The sequence below is a fragment of the Lissotriton vulgaris genome, chromosome 8, assembly GCF_964263255.1.
Source record: "Lissotriton vulgaris chromosome 8, aLisVul1.2, whole genome shotgun sequence".
Taxonomy (NCBI): Eukaryota; Metazoa; Chordata; class Amphibia; order Caudata; family Salamandridae; genus Lissotriton; species Lissotriton vulgaris.
The window spans coordinates 1,538,280,963-1,538,303,446 of NC_141696.1; the positions used below are offsets into that span (position 1 = coordinate 1,538,280,963).

Here is a 22,484-nt window from a genome sequence, read left to right on the forward strand (position 1 = left end):
CCAGAATCTTAGAAAAAACTGGAAGAAGCGAAATTGGACGGAAATTGGCGGGGTTATTTGAATCTGCATTGGCCTTTTTCAGCAATGGTATGACCATTGCGTGTTTCCACAAATTGGGGACCTTGGCCTCCCTGAGTGACGTATTCAGTAACTCCAGGATGAGCTTTAGAAAAGAGGAGTCTAGGGTTAGGAGAATTTGGGGAGGGAAGGGATCCAGAGGGGAACCGGATTTGATGCTTTTAACTATGTCATGTAATGTAGAAAGGGTCAACGGGTCCCAGGCAGTAATCTCCGATTCTGCCGACTGAAGGACGCATGGAGTAGTGATGTGATAGGTTCAGGGGAAGCTGAGGGGGCGTTAGGGGGGCCAAAGTCAGCATATATATTCTCAATTTTAGAAATAAAAAAGTCTGCTAAGGAGTCACATTGTGCTTTATCCAAGCACGGGGCCTTGGGTTGACTAGTGGCACCAGAGATTTCCTGCACCACCTTAAACAAGGCTCTAGGACGATTTTGGTCTGTCTCCTTCATCAGAAGAATCATCATCATTTGCTGGTGGAGATGGTGTAGGAGAATGATGTGTAGCGGAGGTGGAGGAGAAGGTAGAGGAGGAGGTGAAGGAGGTGGTGGAGAACGGACCCTGAGAGGAGATGTAGCAATATCCTTTGTTTCTAGGTGGTGGGGCTGGTGCAGGGTCATCCAAAGGTCTCTTCTTTGAGCTGAGGGTGAGTTGACCAGTTTTGGGGTCCTTGACCAGAGTCTTTTGTTTAGGATCAGGAATAAAAAGCTCTTGAGGCGTAGGCAGTTCTTTCGGCACCGACTTTTTAGGGTCGGTAGACTTATGAGGTACCGGTTCCGGAACAGTTTTGTGGTGTTTTACCAGCTCTGTGGTTGGTTTCGGAGTAGTTTGGTTTTTCGGAACCGAGGGTTTTTCGGCTCCGGCGGACGTGGATCTGAAGTTTTCGGATTGGCTTTTTACTCGGCTCCAGGTGTTTTTTTGGAGTCGATGGTTCGGTGCCTGCAGGTCTTGGTACCGAATGTTTAGATGGTTCAGTGCCAGTGGATTTCGGTGCCGAGTGCTTGGATGTGGAAGCAACGATCGGCAATGAGGATGAAGGCAGTTTCTTTTTCAGTGTCGGTGTTTCGGGACCGAAAGTAGGCTGGCTCGAGCCCGAGCTGCCTGAAGGCTTAATAGGCTGCTTAGCCGAGCATGGCGGCGGGGCATGGGAAGCAGTGTGTCGGTGTGCACCTGAGTCCGAAGGAGAAGGTGTGACTGAAGACTTTTTTGGTGTGGTACGGAGGGGGTCGGGGTCGAAGTTCTTACTTACGACCCGCTGCGCAGGATTTATTTCTTCGATGTCGAATTCCTCTGCTTCGGATTCACTGCCGAGGATTTGTTCGACGCTGTCCTGTTCCGGTACATCAACGCCCTCCTGGAAGATGTCGTTGGGGATTGCAGTCGAAGAGCGATCCATTTTCCTTCGAGCTCGACGATCTCGAATGGTTTTCTTGGAGCGGAAGGAGGCACAAGATTCCCAGTCTCTGGCCTCGTGCTCCAGTGAAAGGCAGAGGTTGAACACCTCATGCAGATCGGTGTGGGGAAACTTCGACCCACATTGAGGACACTTCTTGAATGGAGTCCTTTCCATCAGCCAGATACCGAGGCTCAAGTAGGCCTGAAGGGATGTACGATGTTACAACGCGATCAAAATGATCGCGGTACATCGCAACGCTTCTTTTACAACACAAGTCGTTACCACAACTTGCGCTGTAGGGTGCTGGACTTAGGAATAGTAAGATTTACTATTCCAACTCTAGCCTACGTACAGTAGGGAAGGTGTTGGAATAGTAAATCTACTATTCCTTAGTCTAGAGCACCCTCCAGCGCAAGTCGTGGTAACGACTTGCGTTGTAAAAGATGCGTCGTAATGGCACTGCGGTGTTTTGACCGCGGTGTAAAGGTTGTAGACCGTACCGAAGGACCTTGTCGACGAAAGGAATCGAGGACTTCGAGTTTGTTAAGATGCATGTTGACTGGGATCGCGATCGAGACAATACTGTCAAAAGGGTGAAGGATCGGTAACTGTTCCGAACCGCTACAAGTACATCGAACCCGATGGCGGAAAAAAACAATCTGAAGATAGAGCCGATGCCCATGCGCACTATGGTCCACAGGAGGAGTCACCTATCTCGTGACTTCCAAAGACTTCTCCAGGACAATAACAAAGTGCAAACATCCGAGCCCAAAACCAGGTGGCGATCTATTCATAGTGTGTAATCTGCAGCTCATATGCCTCGAACACACTTACTGATCACTATGCATAGGGGGACAAATACAAATATTAGACCTCATACCCAGCTAAGGCTCCTGAGACCGGACTCAATATGGCTAGAAACTAAAACTTCCTACAAGGCTCACCTACGTCCAATGCTATGTATATCCTCCTACACAGTATATCCCAGTTGACCTCACCCTCGATTCACGTTGTATCTATTCGAACCAATGATAGGCGATTGTTATCGCTATGATGTACACAATGAAGTAAAATCCTTTATTGTACTTTCAACCGAACAAAGTGGGGCAGTAAAGCGATAAACGGTAACAATGACTACAGCTGCAATGGTAATGTACTCAAATGCATGTACAAACTCTTATGTGAAATGTAACAGCTAATAAAGTTGTCTATTACTTGTGCGCAATGAAACTCAAATAAAAAGAATTTACAAAAAAAAACACTATTACTGATCACTGTAGCAGTTAATAATGAAGTTCAAATTTCATCCACGTGTGCTGTCGCCTACATACCGTCATTAAGGCATGAAAGGATTAACTCTTAGCATTACTAACCACTCAACATCACTAAAGTGAAGTCAATTGCTACAAGGCTCATGATTTTTTTCTTGTTTTTGTAGTTTTTCTATTTCCCTTTCTTGGTCATTACTTGACCCTATAAACTGCAATGTGCTTGTATATCCCTTCCTAGATTTTTCATGTTGCATTCTATCCCCTGATGGATGTTTTATTTTACCATCACTAGAGACGCCATGCACAGTCTTTGATTTATTAGTTTTTAAGTTTAGATTTCCATAATAAACAGGCATAAAAAATAATAAGGATACCAAGAACAGACAAGGATTTCATTACATACATTTACAGTGTCCTAATACTGGTTCTCATTCGCATAGTCCGCAGGAAACGGAGGTAAATATTGCTAAGGTTACGGAGCTGCAGTCAATGCGCGATAAGTATCAATAATCTACATTTGTTTCAGTTGCAAGTCACGCAAATCTACATGCTTGCTCATGCAAAGAGAATTCTTAAGGAGAAAGCCTTGTAGTTACTGCCACTTTGACAGTTCCCTCGTATTAGCCACTTCAGCATAGTCACCAAACTTCCCTTAACAAGTTGGTTGCCAGATATGTGCAAAGTGTACCCCAATTGTCTTTTGGGTGAGGATTAACTGGTATTAGTGACTAGGATTCTTTGAGGTGTTCCTGGAAATAAATCATGTCTTTCAAACAACAGTTCACATTCAGGCTGGCATGTCATGTCATGTATCATGGCATTGATACTCTCCTCTCGGCCAAAAGCAGCATCATTGCTTTAAGCTTACGAAAATCAGACAGAATTTCTTTGACATAATCAAGCAGGGCTTCCAATACAACTGCGGCACTGTGTCAGACCACTTCATCTTTGCAGTAATACACTGAAGCCTAGAATTCTGCCATCCTATTGCAATGCCCCACCCAGGGGGGTAACAGAGGGCCCCGCAGACCCTGTGGTGCCCCCAACCTCCAGGGAGCCCCCTCAGCACCGCACTCTGCTGGAGAGCTCCAGATTGTGTCCAGAGGGGCCCATCCATGCACCCTGAAGGAGGCCCCCTCAAGTTTTGTTACCCCACTGGCCCCACCAACTGCAAAAAGTCTGTTTTGCAGTCGAGCGGCATGCAGCCACATTGAAATGGCGTACAAAATCGAGGACACGGAGAATCCCTTTCAGGTGCCCCTGCTGATTGCAAAAGAGAGTTGAGTGAATACTGTTGATAGGAAGACTAGCAGTAGGCAGTGCGTACAGCAGCCCGATCCACTGAGGAAAAAAATGGCTGAGCCCGATTCAGCAGAACAATGCAAAGAGTAATGGCCGATCAAGTGAACTGAAAGTCCTTCTTGCATCTAGGAAAGATGCGACAGCCAGGAACTCTGGATTTAGCATATGAAACAAGACAAAGAGGATCCCACAGGTTGTGGGAAGTAGATCACCCTAGTCCAAACCCGAACTGATCGGGCAGAAGTCAGGGAGGAGAATTCTAAATGCGAGGAGCTTGCCAGCTTTTTATTATCTTTGTTTATTATGGACAATGGTTTATATGAATTCCACAGATTAGACTGTTTATTTGGTTTTAGGATGCTGCACAACTACTAGCCATAGGTAGGAAAGTAACTGCTTTCTAGATTTTATAGTTCCATTTCTGGAGGGAATCATTTTTTATGGCCATGTTTGGTTTTGATTGAACACATATGTATTTGTGAATCTTGCTTTTCACTTTTCTTTCCTTTGTAGTTTCGCTGATGTGGCAGAAAATGGATCTTGTGGAGAAATCCCATTTCTTGCTTAGTTCATGGAAAACGCCTCACTGCTTGTGGCTACTCAGGTGCTGGAGAAGGAGTGACAAGTGAATGAATCCCTTCTCATATTCACTGCAGCAAGATGGCCTCACTCATGTTAGTATAGCTCTATTATGTAATAACTGGTGCTTTCGAAGAGTTGACTTTCGAGTGAAACTTTTCTCACATTCACTGCAGTGAAAGGGCTTTGCCCCAGTGTGGATTATTTGGTGAGTTAGAAGATTTATTTTCTGAGTAAAGCTCTTTGTACACACATTGCAGTGATAAGGTTTTACACCTGTGTGGATTCTTTGATGCATTAGAAGATTTGACTTTCTAGTAAATGTTTTTTCACACTCCGTGCAGTAAAATGGCCTTTCTTCAGTGTGTGTTCTTTGATGGCAAAGGAGAGCTGATGTTTGAGTAAACCTTTTGTCACACTTAGTGCATTGATAATGCCTCTCCCCAGTATGTGATTTTAGGTGTTTCTGAAGATATGTCATGTTAGTAAAGTGTTTCTCACAAATGTTACAGTGATAGGGCCTAACTCCAGTGTGGACTCTATGGTGAATTAAAAGATGTTGCTTTAGGGTAAAACTCTTTCCACATTCAGTGCAGTGATATGGTCTGTCACCTTTGTGGATTTTCTGGTGAGTTAAAAGATGATGCTTCATAGTAAAGCTTTTCTCACACAGGGTGCAGTGGTATGGCCTTTCTCCCATGTGTGTTCTTTGGTGCTCTAGAAGATCAGCTTTTTGATTAAAGCTTTTCTTGCATGTGGTGCAGTGGAAGGGCCTCATACCTGTGTGTAATCTTTGGTGTGTTAGAAGATGTTGCTTTCTGGTAAAGCTCTTTTCACACACTGTGCACAGAAAGGGCCTCTCTCCTGTATGGAACCTTTGATGCTCAACAAGGGTTGGCATTTCAGTAAAACTCTTTTCACACTTGGTGCAGGGAAAGGGTTTCTGTTCATGGATTCTTTGAAGATCTGTAGGAAGCACCTTCTGGTTAAAGATCTTCTCACTTTCACAGCATGTGAAGCAGCTCTCACTCTTGTGGACTCCGTGATGTTTTTTGTGCAAGCAGTTCAGGGACTCTTTCTCATTAAGGCTTCTTTTTCCTGACTGGTTGGCTGTAAAATGATGAGAACAATGAAAATTGTGGGAAATGTTGTTAAACACAGACAAACATTTCTTTAATACAAAGGAATTGTCAAGCTTTGCCTGGATAAATAAATTTTGGGCAGTCCCGAAAAACTATGTGGCATTCTTTAAGTCTTGAAAAAAGAACATAACAGGAAGTCCAGAGAAGGACAAAAATCACTGTGCACTGAATTATAACATAGGGACATAAAATGTTCAGGAGCTAGGGGGGGACATCAGCAGTAAGTGGAAAGCACTCGAGTTGTGCCGGTAATGCAACCAACTTTCAAAGAGAACTACTCTAGCTCTTAAAATATAAAAAGGAAACCTTGCCCTGCTGCATCATTATCAATAAGAGATCATTGTAAAGCAATCTCTGTATGTGTAACAGTGGCTAACATTGGTATTGATGGTAACTACATTGACATATTTAGGATATAAAAATTCTACTATCTCAAAACAATGAATTAAACAAATCAAATCTAATCTCTACATCATCTTAAAGCAATGAATTCATCAATCCAGGATCTCTATCACCTATGATCAGGAAGATTTAACATAGATATTTGAAAATATTTTATGAACTGTATGGATTTTTCTATTTTTTAGGCAACAGTTACTGGTCTCTAAATGAATAAGTGTCTTGATGAGGACTTAAAGATCTTTCTATGAGGTCAAAACATATGGGGTTACCTGGATCATGAACTATGCTTGAAAAATGCAGGATTATGTACTAAACCATTTTCTGTTCACTTTTAATCTCAATACATCAGATTAACTTGTTTTGTATGTACACATTCTTCAGATCAGGAATTACTTGAAGCACCGAGCATATTGTCTTTACTCTTTTTATCAATATTTTATTTGTGGCCTTTGCACCCTCATCCAGCTACCACCTGACTCTTCTCATGAGCGACCAGGGTGGCAACAGGGCACAGAGTTCCATGCTCCTGGCACAACTGCTGACAGAGCACTCTAAATACATTGCGCTGTCAGACAGGGAGGCCTACATTGGGCACTATGGATCTGCAGTTATGTCAGTTCCATCGGACCTTTTGTGAAAAATGGACCAAGAGTCCAATGCCTGGTGAGTCAGATGGCTGTAGCGTAATTAATGTCAGGGTCGGAATGAGCTGGCTGAGGTGGGATCCTACCAGCATTACAGTATTAGGGCACTACCTCAGGATTACGTCTTTTCAGAGCTCCGTTGTTTTAGTGTGAAGCCTTCAGTGCCTGGCAAACATATCTCAAACTTAATACAGGCACAACAGCAACAGGTAACAAGTATTGTAAGGGAAATAGATAATAATTTTGAAGTGCAACTTCAGTAGGACAGAAAACCACTGAGAAGTAAATTGCTGGAGGCTGTGCAAGTAGTCCAAATGAAACACCCATGGAGCCAAAGGGCAGGAGAAGGGAGAGTAAAAAAACTCAAGTTTTACTGGAGATAAACAGGTTCACCTGGATGATCAGGAAGCATGAAATGGTCCCAGACAGAGTTTAACGATGAGGATGGGAAAGGGCAGAGGCCAATGTGGATGTCAGTTCTTAAAAACACCTTTAAGCAGAAAGCCATTTGCAGTCCCATACTTAAAGGATACCTTACAGGAAAAATGCAATGACTCTAAAAATTTTACAAAATGACAGAATTTTCAATAGACAAAAAAAAGATAATACATCGTAATATGCTAATGTTAACCTCAACTCTTGTTCCTAATCAACTATTAAAGACAACTATGCAAGAACAACATTATTAGGAACAGACACAGTATCTAAAATATCAATGAGATCCTTGAGCCATGGTAGACAGGGCTGAAGGAACTAGTGTCTGTCTCGCTTTGTCTCCGAGTAGCTGTTTTTTTTTTTTTTAATGCGGAAATAACGATCATAGGGTAAGTGGGCATTTGAGTGAGGAACGATATAAAGCACTTGCCATGATGGTCTAATCAGGGGTACTTGGCGCTGTAATTAGGTCAAAGTGATAAGGGTCAATGTCTGCTTGCAACACACAAACTGAGGCTCAATGCTGTTGATCACTTTGATTGTGGTAATTGGTTACATGCTACTAGATACTATTATAAAAAAATCACTTACCTACACGGCTGGGACCGTTGTTAACTTCCTCCAGGTTCTGATTAGCCATGGGATATGCCTTTTCTTTTTCTTTGATTCTTCCTGAGACCATACCTATGCTGAACTCTTCTATATTAATGAAAAAAAATCAAACAGTGAATTTATTTATTTATTTATTTATAAAGTTTTATATAGCGCGAACATGATCCCGAAGGATATCAGAGCGCTTCACAATTGGAGGGAAAGGAAGGTAACAATTACAGTACCTGCATCAAATAAGAATACCAAACAAAACAGTTACAAGCAAAAGGGGCCAACAGAGAATAAGACAATAACTGGTACATAGTGAACTAGGAGGGGAGCAAATGATTAATAAAAGAAGAAAGCATCTAGCGCAGGGCTTAAAGGTGTAAGTGAGATGTGTCCTGGTCTCCTGTATCACCTCTCCACTGACTACATTACATTCAGCTCGCCAGATTGCATAGGATGTGCAGCTAATTGAGGCATTCACAAGCATTTCATGTAACAATGTGCTATGAAATAATCTCCTCTATCTTGTGTTCTAACCACAGTGTTGATCTCTCAAGCTTTGCTCTCATACTTTGTGATGTACCTAGCATACCTCTCATTTGACTCTTGGTGGAAAATTGAGATTCACGTTATTAGTCTCAGAGCAGGGTGGAAGAGAGCAGCAGATCAGCACAGGAGAAGAGAACAAGGAGTTAAAGAAGGATGCGGGTGGAAGAGAACAGCTGATCGGCCCAGGAGAAGCGAACAGGGAGTTAGAGAAAGAGGCGGGCGAAAGAGAACAGCAGATTAGCACAGGAGAAGAGAACTGGGAGTTAAAGAAGGAGGCGGCTTATCGTAAGCTCCTGAACAACTTGCCAGACCCGCTGGCTCCCCTGAAGGAAAGGTGGGAGAGGGAAGTAGACGCCCTAGATGAACACGAATGGAATGAGGCATTAGCATCACCGAAAGAGGTGGGCATCTCGGCTAGGATGAGACTCGTCCAACTCAAGGTCCTCCATAGAGTATATTATACAAGAACACTACTACACCGCATCCACAGAATACAGCACCCTTTCTGTCTACGTGGCTGTGGGGAGGAGGGTTCCTTTTTTCACACGTTTTGGGATTGCCCACGCATACAAAATTACTGGCAGCAAATACTGCACACTGTATCCCAGACCCTTGAGATCTCGCTCCTCCCAGAACCAAGGCGATGTCTCTTGAACGTGTGGGAGCCAACAGATTTGCCCAGACATAGTCGACTCTGGGTGACGTTGGGAATGATTGTGGCGAAGAGAGATATTGCTCAGCGTTGGGGGGCGGCAGAACTGCCAACGAAGTCGCAGTGGTGTATGAATATGGACAAGATAATGATAACTGAGAGGGCGGTATACTTAAGCCGTGCGTGCCCAGGCAAGTGGAACAAGGTGTGGTCCCCGTGGAATGTGTACTGTGGCGACATATGTGACCCGCTGCCGGAAGATGATCAGTTGGAATCGGATGATGAGGGAGGGATGGAGTGAAGGGTGATGGGAGAGATAGGTGTACCATATAGGTAGAAATGAGGGTGGGGGGATTGTCTTCCCTCGCTTCGGATAAGGTCCTCGGACAATACATAGCAACTTATACTGTCCTAGGAATCTTTCATACAGCTAACCTGCACTATTACTTTTCATTGACCGCAATGTGATTTCCTGCTTGTTCTTTTTGTTCTTTAAAAAAAAAAAAAAAATTAAACCCTCACTTAATTTGCAATGTGATTTAGGCTAAATACCTTCAACTTGATTTCGTGATGTGCCTTTTTATTATAGCAGCGTAATTACTGTGTGGACTTCATTTATGCTTGGCTATCACTGCTCTTTCTTAGCGGCCGGCCCCTCAGGCTTGTAGGCGACTCGCTGTGTAACTATAAGAAGGTACAATAAAGGTTTTCAAAAAAAAAAAAAAAAAAGAAGGAGGCGGGTGGAAGAGTGCAGCAGATCACAGTGATAGGAACAGATAGCAGTGCCCCGAGACTCTGTTCCCTCTTCATTACGCTAAATACAACAGTCTCTACATCAATGTCATACAGTATGCAGCAAATTCAGGCATTCACAGACCCAAGTATTTCAGACACGAATTTGAATAAAGATGTAAAATAAGAACCTCTTTCAACATGCATCCTGATGGTAGAGTTGACCAAAAGTTGACTGTTTTGCTTTTACACTTTGTGATGGGATTAGAATTCTTCCTTCTACTTTATGGAAACAATGTTCTCATGGGCAGTACCCTCCCATTAGCCCCTACATAAGCACATGAGAAAGTAGGAATTCCTTCAGTGGAGTGTGCAAACGTGTGTGTCCTTTGTTCATGTGATTTAACTCGCCGAATAAAATGGGGTGCCAAAGGAGGAAGAAAGCACCAACAGAAGTAGGGTGTTCTAAATCATTTCAAACTCCTGAGATATCGCAAGTGTTCTTGTGGTATTTGAATAGTGTGTATGTAGAATTTGCTATGCTGAGTAAAGATTTATGATTTCAGTGCTCCCCAGGAGGCAGTTAGGGGTCTCAGTAGGTGTAAGACAGACATAGGAAGAGTAAGATATCAATATTCATATAAAACAGTTAACAAACAAGTTTGCATGTATTCGAAATTATAAGTATAGTGAGCTACTTTCAGACAAGTCTAGACCTCCAAAAGCTCTTGCAACATTAGATGTGAGGAGGACTGGTGCTTGTAGCTCTGCCTTTCAGTAGTTGCAGGCGCTTTGAATTCACCACCAAGTTGGGGTTTGCAAAAAGTGGAGGGCACCCAAGGGCTTGTAAATGTTTGCGTCGACCTGTTGGCTGAAAATATTCTCCCCATTAAGCAGTCCTTGACTGGGTGATGCTGCACCTTAGGTCAGAAACCAGGGATCTGGATTATTACAGATATCAGAGCCGTTGTCTATTAAGGACTGAACCGGTTATATTCTAAAGAACAGTCTGCACAGAACCTCACCCTATTATATATTAGGATTAATTATGCAGAACAATTCTTTATAAATTATTAGGAGAGACTGTATATTTCTATTTGTCCTGAAGAATGTGGTTGCATCTTTTTTTACCCACTGAAAAGCGTCAACACCTACTTTTGTTAACTTTGAGGAAGATACTTTTGTAGGTCGAAGATACTTCCAAGACTTCGCACTCTCTGCTGATTCCCATGGTTTAACTCCAAATGTGTATGTCTTATGTGTGAAATTCCCTTTTTATTATTTAAAAGATTTTCATTCTCAATTTTAACAGATTTTATTGATGGTTTTTATGAATATGTACAAAGTATTTGATATGATTAATATAAAAATGTGATAAACGTGATGATCACTAATTGTCGTGTTGGTCCCTTTTAAGACTGGTATAGAGGATTGTATGAACCGTAAGAAGGTGGTATGTGAGAATATATGAATGTAAGATGTTCTCCATGAGAATTTATTACTGATAATTGGTGTCTTCTGCAGTACATTGAAATGTCATTGGTGTGGTGTCTCGAACAAAGGTGCTTGTGAAAATCCTCCGACTAGGCACAGGGTGAGCAGCAATTCTTTTTGAAGTCGCTAGGATGGAGAATTTGAAAGCTGGTCCGGAAGAATTCAGCAAAGAGCGCTTTTGGCCCTAGTGCTGGCATTCGAACGTTGACATCTGATGGTGGAAGAAAACAATCTGAGGTGTGTTGTGAGCACGGTGACAGAGCTGACTTCATTAAATTGTTTTCATTTCATGTTTGTGGTCAGCTTTTCTTTATCTTCAACAGTAAGAGTGAAGTTCTTAGAGCACACACAAAAATGCTGATATATTGTATTGGATCTTTCACAGATTCATATGCTCGAGTCCCACAGGGTAACTGGACAGCAGTATAACATAACACACTTCGCCTGTAATAATTAAAAAGCTTTCACTTCCGTAACTTATCCACATTTTTATAAGAACCAACCTTTAGCCAATCAGGCAACATCAACCCTAGAACACTCCCCACGAAGACGTCACTCCTTCAGATTTTCTACCGCACATCAGGTGACAGGAATTTCCATGAACTCATCTCTGTTTGTTACCAGTTTTCTCTTTTACAGAGGTTTATTCATCAGGAAAACCAGTTCCAAATGGCACCTGCCTAGATCTGACTACTCAGGATGTCAGAATCAACAAAGAAAGGACTTTTCAAACCTTGTGGAACATGTGGGAAGAAAAGACTACACTCAGAAGACCCACACAAGTAATGTATATACTGCATATATCCTTCACACCAGGTAAAAGACTGCAAAATATGCAGAAACTTTTCTTGTAAGACACTGAAGAATAGAGAGAGGAGGCTTCTTATATGGCTCCAAAAACTGAAATGTGACTTTCTGTGGTGGATAATGAGGAGTCCTCAAAAACAGAAATGAGGTCACGAACAAAAGAACACATGATGAGATGCTTTCAGAATCACTAAAATAGGCATTACAAAAAAACATCCTGGGTCTTCAGGAGAGCACAGAACATCAGGAAACCGCTCTTACAAACAGTAAAAGGAATAGGTCTCCACCAATTAAAATGAGATCTGAGCTGCCACTTCTTCACCTAGTCTGGCATAACAGTAGAAGATGCTCTCTTCAAGTCCATCAACGGAAAAATGTGTCTTAAAGGTGACTGGCAAATAATTTTTTTAATTGTCAACGATGGCAACATCGTTGATATTAACACAACAACATCAACAGCCACATGGATGACGGCGACAACAGCGTCAGTGATAAAGACACAGTTGACAATGGCACCATCGACGACGATAGCACTGTTGATGAATAAACCATCGACAATGCTGTTGCCGATGGGAAAGGTGACTCCTTCGTCTATAAAGATGACGGTTAAGTCATAGACATAGTCAATTACACCGTCAACAAGACAAAGAATACAATCTGACACTTTGAAACCTGAACACACCTCCCCCAAAAAAGGCTCTCGTCTACCACCAAGCCACTTATGGGATGAAGGGATTTGGGTGACGAAAGACCATTTGGACCAGCCTAGAGTCCTTCCAAACTAAATTTTAAATATCAGGAGCATGATGAAGAGGAATACTATGAAGAAGAAAATTATTCCTCAGGTCCACAACAATATGTCGAAAAAACTACCCAATGTATGGACCAATACCAACATTAGGGCCATCATCAGATTCAAGAGGGCATGGTTCAGGTACCAGCTGGAACGAAGTTTCCTTAATTTAAGGAATTGGATACCGTCTTGAGTTTGCAATGCTGAAGCCCTAGGTGTTTGCTTCGGGAAGTTTCCTGACCAGTACACTCTAAGATTGAGTGAATCTTCACTCCAACTACTAGTTGTATATATGTATTAAATTACACTGTCTCTACTTTACTAAAATAACTTCAGTGGATATTGCACCTCACTTCTCTTCTTATTCACCTTGGTTCTGAGAAAGTCGGTACACCCTCTAGGGGGAGTGATAGGCAGAAACATGTCGACCATTTCATTGCTTTGACAGATTGAGTCTCCCTCTGTCTTAGCTTCATGTTTTAATCCTGACCTGTGGATGCCAGATTAAAGTTGATTAGCACACCACTGAGTAAGTTTTAGTCACTCACATCTTTATTCTTTATTTCATTCCCGTCTCACTAAACCGAGCTCATCTAGAGGTTTAGTATACCTCAGTATCTCCATCAAAACATCCCTGTGCTCCCCCCTTTCAGAGAGGGGGTTGTAGCCCGCATTACGACTAGGCTAGTAGTGCGAGGAAATCCCCGATGATTTTTTTTTCTTATATGTTTTTATTGATTTTTCTCCCAACCTTAAACATCTGGCAATATGCATTATAGTAGTATGATTCAAAACAAGGCATTACATCGAATACAAGATGTTATTTCGCATATCAACAAAAAGAGGACACTGTTCCAAGGCAGGGTAAAAGTTACCCATGTACCTACTAAATAAAAAGAGAAAAGAATCATGAAAATAAGTCCTAAGTTAGGTGGACCCATAGAGTAGGGGAAAGAACATGTCTTGCCTCTTGTTGCCCTCACACACCCCGAAAGGTGTCATGCTTCATCATCGGGTATGTGCTCCTCGTTGGGCCGACGCCTCAATCCCCAACAGGTCCCCCGAAGGGTCACTTTGTCGGAGATCTTTTGAGGCATGCCCGATGGTGCATGAGGGTGGGTCCTATCTAAGGGTAACAAAAATAGCGTGCATAGTGAGTTAAAACTGGCAAGGGGTAACCTCCTAGAGGTTGAAGAGAGGTTAGGGATCACCACTGAGGTGCCAGGTTTTTAGGAACCCGGTGGTGCCAGGGGATAACACCCGAAGACCTCTGAGTTATCCCTGTTCCGGACCACAGAAACACAGAGTCTTCTAGGTGAAGTCAGAGATCGAGTTTTATTGGTTGCAACCAAGTAACATGTGTCCTAGAATTACAACAGCACGGGCTGTAAGTTCTCAGGAGACTGTTCGTTTTTACAGAACCAGTCTTCCCTCTTTATACAGAAATAACAGCTGCAGGCAAGAATTCTTGAGTTTATGATATGGTTATACACATATTTCTACAATAATACAAAGAGCGAAGTCATGCTGGTCAACACATATTTTAGATGTCTGGATCGTGATGGATGACCCAGCTCGGCCCAGAACTACCATCAGATATCGACAAAACCCCAATAAAACAGGGCACCTCCCCGTCGTAAAACTGCCCATAAACAAGGAACATGGACAGGTGTATGTGTGTGGAAAACATGGTCTGTATGTAGTGAAGGGTTTATGGCATGTTGTGCATTGATGCTATCTCATTCGGCCACTGGGCGAGGAGCTGCCCGAACAGGTTTGGCTGGAGGCAGTGGAGTCAGCTCGGCCAGGTCAGGGGGAAGTCAGCTAAGGTGGACGTGTCCTTTTAGATCAAGCTCGGCCTTAATCAATTGACTTATATGAGGGCAAGTCATAAGATGGATGCCGTTCACAAAATGGAGTCCGAGGGTTCGGAACGGAAACCATGATTTAAGGGTGTTAGCATCGCTCAATCATGACGCAAATGCACAGGGATAATGTCCTAATCATTACCGGTCTGCCGATACCAAATTTGTCATGGTACGATAATATTTTGTGACGCGAGTGTTGGACCGCGGTACCAGGTTATAGCCAGGTCCAGAATTTCAGAACCACACCACTTGGTGTAAATCCCGGGAAAAAACCTCATTGCCTTCAAGCTTTCACCGCCCCCTCGAAGCCTGATGACAGCACCTCTCTACCCGTCGCAACATGGTCTTTATCTGACCTCTACTCACTGTGACTCGAGCCTGGGTAATCCAGGCTGCCCAGCCGTCCGCTGCACGCTCCCATCACGGAATCTGGCTTGGAATCTCTCGAGGTCACGGACTGCCTTGAGGCTCCGAGGACTAGAGTGCCGGATCTAGCCTCCACCGATGCCTTGCCCTGCCTGATCCTTGATGCCTTGCACTCCGTTCACCGCAAACCGATGCCCTACTGCCTGTAGTCTCGATGAAGGTTGACTGCGGCATCTCTCTGTAGGGTGAGCTCTCTCGCCGTGAACCGATGCCCTGCAGCCCCCCGCCACGCCCCCCCACCCCCCCATCCCACCGGGTCTGTCCCGCTGCACCCGAGTACGGGTCTCTGAGCAGGGTGATCCCGCTCATCAGGAACCTTGATCTTGGGGTCTCGCCTTGGCTGGCTGTGGGGGGTGCCCTGGGTCTCTGTGCCCTGCTGGAGGCTTCCGCTCTTTTCCTGGTCTATCCCCTTGGCGATGCGACTCATGATCGTCCTGCGTTCCTTCGGAGTGCCAGCCTGCTGATGGACAGGGGTGCGCTGAGGCTCTGCTCACCACAGGAGTCGCCACATTCACAAGAGCCTGTGTCTCGGTGCCCTTGGCCAATTTCGGCCCGTACTTCTGGCAATTCGGAGCTACGATGCGGGCCCCACCCGACATCCTGCGCCCCTCACCCCCGACCTCTCCATATACAGATGCGCTGCAGGGACTTGCGCCCTTTCATACAACCCGGAGCTGGCCCAGACTTCTATCGGCCGATTGAGGTGCCGATATTAACTGCAACGCATTCATATTGGTGCGTGGTGTGTCCTTCTGGTTTTATGGGTGCACAGGGCTTTTTTGGACTCGCAATCCCATTTCTGTGGTGCCCATCTTGTATTCAGCCCAAGGGGGTTGCCTTCAGAGCCTCCATTTTGTTCTTTTTGTCTTGGTTGTTTCCTCATGCCTCACTGTGAATTGGACACAGAGATAGGACTCCTTCCCCGACCTTGCTGAGGAATTGACAGAGATAGGACCTATTTTTCCTCTAATTTGGCATCCAGCTTTGAAGTGAGAACTGCAGTGAGCTTCCCCAGACTTTGCGAAAGGAGTGCTCCTCTCGAAGCTTCTGCTATTTATTGCATGTGACTTTTGTATTCATATTGTATTCCTCTTTTGGTTATTTTACACATTCTGTCTTTTATATCTATCTGATTTGCTCGTTATTCCTCATGTTACACCTTAATTCTGTCTTAATAATCGGGTTATTGCTGCTAGAAGTGTTACTTGCACCTCATGCCACTTATATATCCCTTACTTTAGCCATGATGTTATTTTGCACAACGGGTTCTCCTGTCTTTACAAATTGTTTTCTGTTTCTTCATGTTTAATTTTACATCTACCCTTTATATCCCATTCCTTGCTATATCAAAGTTCCCTCACCACCCCCTCTCCTAGACCTATACTCCTACTCATGCCTCCTCGCGCGCGCCCCCCCGCTATCTCACCCCCACCCATTTCTAAAACCGGCCTATACTCTTGGTCTATCCTCTACCCCTCTTATCTCTCCAAACACGGTAAGAAAACCCTCAAACAGAAACTTTTCTGTCTTCACCAAGAAACCCTATTTGCGGACCATCATAATATCCTAAACTCCTCCATCATCACCAACTACATCTTCTACACTAAACGTACTTCTAAATGGAAAAGCCTTTTTCTCCGCCACCTCCCTATCACTAATTCCCGCAATATCCCTTACGGTGTGAAACTCTCCACATCTCCCTCACCTTCCTTTCCGTGTGATATCGATATCTCCATCTATAAATCCAGAAACATTCTTATCCAAGCCTCTGAAAATCACTTACTCATCTTTGAGCTCCACTTCAACTCTCTATCTCAATCCCTCTCTCAATCTATCCTGGCCCCCCTTTCTACCCTCTTTGTCCCCTCCCAACTTACAGCTCCTTCCTCTCCCATAGTCCCGCCCTCCCCCTCTCTCCTCCCCGTGATACGCCTTCCCCCTCTCCTACACCCAACCTTATCGCCCCCTCCCAACAACTCCCGACCTCCCACGTCACTTTCGATATCTCAAATAACGATCCCCCTCCTCCCACCTCAATCCCTTCCCTCATCACACTCTGCCCCTCCCCCAAGCAAGTTGACTTCCCTCAACCACTACCTAGCTGCTACGACAACCCTGTCCCCCTATCCCCTAACATCTCCCAATCCCCGATTGTCATCCAATCCCCTACTTTCTCCCTATCTTCGAATGTCTCCCAGCCCTCCAATGTACTTGTCCCCCCTTCTCCACCCGCAACTCTTGTCCCCCCCTGTTAGACCTGGGGTTACCAGTCTACATAGGGTAGCCTGGCACAGAGCAGGAACAGCTAATCTCCAAGGCAATTGTGTTGTGCTTACAATGCTCACTCACAGTAACCCAGCGCTCCACCACTAGAAATAAGGACTCCACACCAGTTTAGAAAAATACAGGTTCCTTTTATAAAAGATTATGGAATTATCTTCCACCTCTAGCAGTTTTTAAATTCAGCACAGTACAACTTTTACATGCAATTATTATATTTCATACGCTTTTCAGTACATTAATTGTTTCTTCTTGTCGCCTCCTGCAGAAAGAAACACGATAATAACGGCTGCCCCTTCTTTTCCCCAACTTATTACAGTGTAAACAATGAACCAGCAGAATCAATTCCTTTTAGGTTGAAATTAAATAGTACCGTACCCTCAGGGTCACAGAGTCAACATTAGCTAGAGGTTGCAGCTACTCGGTACACATCTCCACAAGTTCTAGACTGGTAAATTTATTCCACACAGCTGAATAATTAGATAGAAACAGGCAGGTTTAGTTACTTGGTACATACAGTTCTATAGCTTGTTCTACAGCACCCTTATTTTGTTTGTTTACTACAAAAACTCCACTGGCCTAGAAAGAGCAGAATAACCATAGGCCCCTCCTCTGATGAGGCTTTATCTCTGATTAATCCTTACTATTCCGTTTCCCCTAATTGAGTTCTGTGAGATGCTTGATGAATTTACACTCTTTCCCCAGAACAGTCTCCAACCAGTAAGGGAACAACCTAGATTAGCAAGTTCAGTCAGAGTAGGCCCGAAGTTCGGTGTAAGTTCAGCCGGTTCGACGAAATGTCAGCCGATGCTTCACTCTGTCTAGGCCCTAGTAGCTGTCACCACCGTAGCCTGGTTTACGTTCCTCCCCGCCCACCAAACTCATTTGCCAGCTTACTTCAATTTGGCTGGGACTCAGGCAGTTCGTATGCGGGCCCGTTCTGTTCTCGCTGGCAAGAGTAAGCCTCCTCTCTCGTTCCCGGCACTTCAGTCAGCTGGCCGCCGGGAACACCTGTCAGCGCTTCCGCCTTTCCTCCCTCGACGGCTCCTCACAGATGAGTCTCCGCCCAGGCCCGGCCTCCTCCAGCGGCTCTCCTCCCCTTCGCCGACGTCGCCACGCACTTGCCCGTAAGAAGACGACTCGCTCTCTCCGGCACCTGCTCTGCCTTCACAGCGGTGAGCTTGCGTCTCAGTCGCTCACCCTAGGAGATGATGTCGGCGATCCGCCAGTCACGTCAGGCGATTCGCTCTCTCCGGCACCCGCTCTGCCTTCACAGCGGTGTGCTTGCGTCTCAGGCCCTCACTCCAGAATATGTTATCGGCGGTCCGCCAGTCACTTCAGCACACACCCGGTGAGTTCAGCCTTTGGTTTTTGATGAATGCTTATCTCCGCTCCCCGGTGCAGAGCTTCTCCCACCAGGTCAAGGGTACGTCAGTAACCGTGACAGTTCTTAGACGCCCTTACTGCTTGGAGTCCAAACAATTGCCCACAACTTAAGAAGGCAAAGCAGGGACATCCGACCAGAGGCTCTCCTCAGGTTGAAGGATATTCACGAGCGAATCGATGCAGGGTTCAGTCAACAGGCAGGGGGACACGTCTGTAGATTAGAGCAGACGGCCCAAGGGACGGTCTAATCCCAACCTATGCGCCTACCTCCCCACTCTATAGCCTCACTCCTCATCAGATTCTACCCAGCCTCCTGGTCACTCTAAAACGGCCGCCCTAGTTCTGACCCTTATATAGGCTGGCCTCAGGCTACCAGAACCAGCTGGAAGGTTCTGAAGCTTTTCCCATACTCTCCTATGGCGCCAGTTCCTGAGGTAATCAGTTGTGGCAGTTACCAGCCACCATTTTGTGTGACTAAATTTTCACCATAATAAGGGTCACCTAGGCCTTAAAAAAATTATAGGGACAAGGAAGCACCCATCCCCTAGGGCAACACCCAAAAATTCCAGTGGATGTAAAAATGAAAATTACTAGGAGAGAAAAAAGGACAAAATAAATAAATAATAGGAGGGACCACCGAAAGGGCTGACAGGTCTAACACGTTGCGTCCCCCCCAGCTGAAAGTGGGGAGAGCTACCCAACCCCTTGGGAGTTCTCATCACTAAGGCGGAAATACCTGGAGAGACCGTCTGCATTGGCGTGGTCCACTCCAGGCCGATGTTCCACCCGGAAGTCCATTCCCTGTAGGGAGATGGACCATCTCAACAACTTAGGGTTCTCTCCCTTCATTTGCATCAGCCAACGAAGGGGCCGGTGGTCAGTCTGCACAAGGAAGTGCGAGCCAAACAGGTATGGCCGCAGCTTCTTCAGAGCCCATACCACCGCAAAGGCTTCCCGCTCAATTGCACTCCACCTCTGTTCCCTGGGAAGCAGTCTCCTGGACAAGAAGACAACAGGTTGATCCAGACCCTCCTCATAGAGTTGCGATAACACTGCCCCAATGCCATGCTCTGATGTGTCTGTCTGGACAATAAATTCCTTTGAAAAATCAGGGGCCCTTAGGACTGGAGCCGCGCACATTGCTTGTTTCAAGGTGTCAAAGGCTCGTTGACAGGCCTCTGTCCAGACTACCCGTCGGGGTTGTTTCTTGGAAGTGAGTTCAGTTAAAGGGGCCACGATAGTGCCATACCCTTTCACAAAGCGACGGTAGTATCCTGTGAGGCCCAGGAAAGCTCGGACCTCGGTTTGGGTCTTGGTGGGCTCCCAGGCCATGATAGCCTCAATCTTCGCCTGGACGGGCTGCACCGTTCCCCTGCCCACCAAGTGGCCTAGGTACACAACCGACCCCTGCCCGATCTGACATTTACTGGCCTTGATTGTCAAGCCAGCCTGTTTCAGGGCCTGGAGAACAGCTTGTAGATGACACAAATGGTCCTCCCAACTGCTGCTAAAGACGGCAATGTCATCCAGATAAGCAGCGGAGAAGGCCTCCATTCCGGAGAGGACCTGGTTCACCAGCCGCTGAAAGGTGGCAGGGGCGCTCTTGAGCCCAAAGGGCATTACACAGAACTGGTAGTGGCCCTCAGGCGTGGAGAAGGCTGACCTTTCCTTTGCTCCATCTGTAAGGAAGATCTGCCAGTACCCTGAAGTGAGGTCAAAGGTACTCCAGTATTGGGCAGCTCCCAGCCGGTCATTAAGTTCATCCGCCCTAGGGATCGGATGAGCATCAGTTTTGGTCACTGAATTCAGTCCCCGGTAATCCACACAGAACCTTAGTTCTGGAGTGGTGCCCGGTGGGGCAGCTTTTGGTACCAAACCACCGGACTGGACCAGGGGCTACTTGAAGGTTCAATTACTCCTAGCTCCAGCATCTTAGTGACTTCACTGTGGATGCTGGCCTTCGCCTTGTCTGACAGCCGGTAGATCTTACACTTCACAGGTGGGCTGTCTCCTGTGTCCACATCATGGGTACACAGGTGGGTCCTTCCCGGGACAAGGGAGAACAGCGAGGAGTACTGCTCCAGGACCTGGCGGCAGTCCTCTCGCTGCTCAGGAGTTAGGGATGGGGAGAGAATCACTCCCTCCACCGACCCATCCTTTTCCTGAGACGAAAAGAGATCAGGGAGAGGCTCACTTTCCTGTTCCTCTGCTCCATCAGTCACCATCATTAAGATGACCTCGGGCCTCTCATGGTGGGGTTTGAGGCGATTGGCATGAAGCACCCGTAGGGGCTGTCGGGGGGGGGGGGGTCTTAAGGTCCACCAAGTAAGTGGCCTTACCTTTTTTCTCCATCACCTCAAAGGGGCCTGTCCAGCGATCCTGGAGGGCACTTGGCTCTCCAGGTTCCATTACCCACACTTTCTGGCCAGGCTCCAATTCCACAGGGTGAGCGTTGTGGTCATACCACTCCTTCATCATTGCTTGGCTGGCTTCCAAGTTGTCAGAAGCTTGCTTCCACAACTTAGCCATTTGGCTCCGGAAGGCCAGCATATAGCTCACCACGTCCTGGGGAAGCTTCCTGGGAGTCTTTTCCCATCCGGCCATCACCAGGCTGAGAGGTCCACGCACAGAGTGCCCATACAGAAGTTCGAAGGGGCTGAAGCCCAATCCCTTCTGTGGCACTTCCCTGTAGGAAAACAACAGACAGGGTAGGAGGACGTCCCATTTCCTCCGCAGGCTCTCAGGCAGACTTCTGATCATGCCTTTCAAGGTTTTGTTGAACCTTTCCACTAGACCATTGGTCTGTGGGTGGTAAGGAGTGATGAACCGGTAGGTAATCCCACACTCCTTCCACATAGCCCACATGTAAGCTGACATTAAGTTGGTCCCCCTGTCGGACACAACTTACTTGGGGAAACCCACCCGGGTAAAGATCCCCATCAGGGCCCTCGCCACTGCAGGTGCAGTAATGGTCCTCAGAGGAATTGCCTCTGGGTACCGTGTGGCGTGATCCACCAGAACCAGGATAAACCTGTGAAAAGCTGAAGTTGGTGGATCCAATGGCCCACAATGTCGATGCCCACCCTCTCAAAGGGGGTGCTAACGACAGCGAGTGCCCATACAGAAGTTCGAAGGGGCTGAAGCCCAATCCCTTCTGTGGCACTTCCCTGTAGGAAAACAACAAACAGGGTAGGAGGACGTCCCATTTCCTCCGCAGGCTCTCAGGCAGACTTCTGATCATGCCTTTCAAGGTTTTGTTGAACCTTTCCACTAGACCATTGGTCTGTGGGTGGTAAGGAGTGATGAACCGGTAGGTAATCCCACACTCCTTCCACATAGCCCGCATGTAAGCTGACATTAAGTTGGTCCCCCTGTCGGACACAACTTACTTGGGGAAACCCACCCGGGTAAAGATCCCCATCAGGGCCCTCGCCACTGCAGGTGCAGTAATGGTCCTCAGAGGAATTGCCTCTGGGTACCGTGTGGCGTGATCCACCAGAACCAGGATAAACCTGTGAAAAGCTGAAGTTGGTGGATCCAATGGCCCACAATGTCGATGCCCACCCTCTCAAAGGGGGTGCTAACGACAGGGAGTAGTTCCAGGGGAGCTTTCAGCTTCACCCCTGTTTTCCCACTGGCTTGGCAAG

The 22,484-nt window shown here is 45.9% G+C and overlaps 1 protein-coding gene across 2 annotated transcripts in view; it reads right to left on the reverse strand.

Moving 5' to 3' along the window:
• Window positions 1-2,532: 2,532 nt before the first annotated feature.
• Window positions 2,533-22,484, reverse strand: part of LOC147700316 (uncharacterized) — an 87,494-nt gene continuing 67,542 nt past the window's right edge. The window contains exons 6-7 of one of the 2 annotated variants that reach the window (XM_086935689.1): window positions 7,842-7,949; window positions 2,533-5,737 (exon numbers count right to left, since the gene is read on the reverse strand). In XM_086935689.1, coding sequence (XP_086791815.1) covers window positions 4,719-5,737; window positions 7,842-7,949 — 1,127 coding nt within the window. In that variant the 3' untranslated portion in view covers window positions 2,533-4,718. The remainder of the gene's footprint in view (window positions 5,738-7,841; window positions 7,950-22,484) is intronic. The other variant, XM_086935690.1, reaches the window with a different exon arrangement.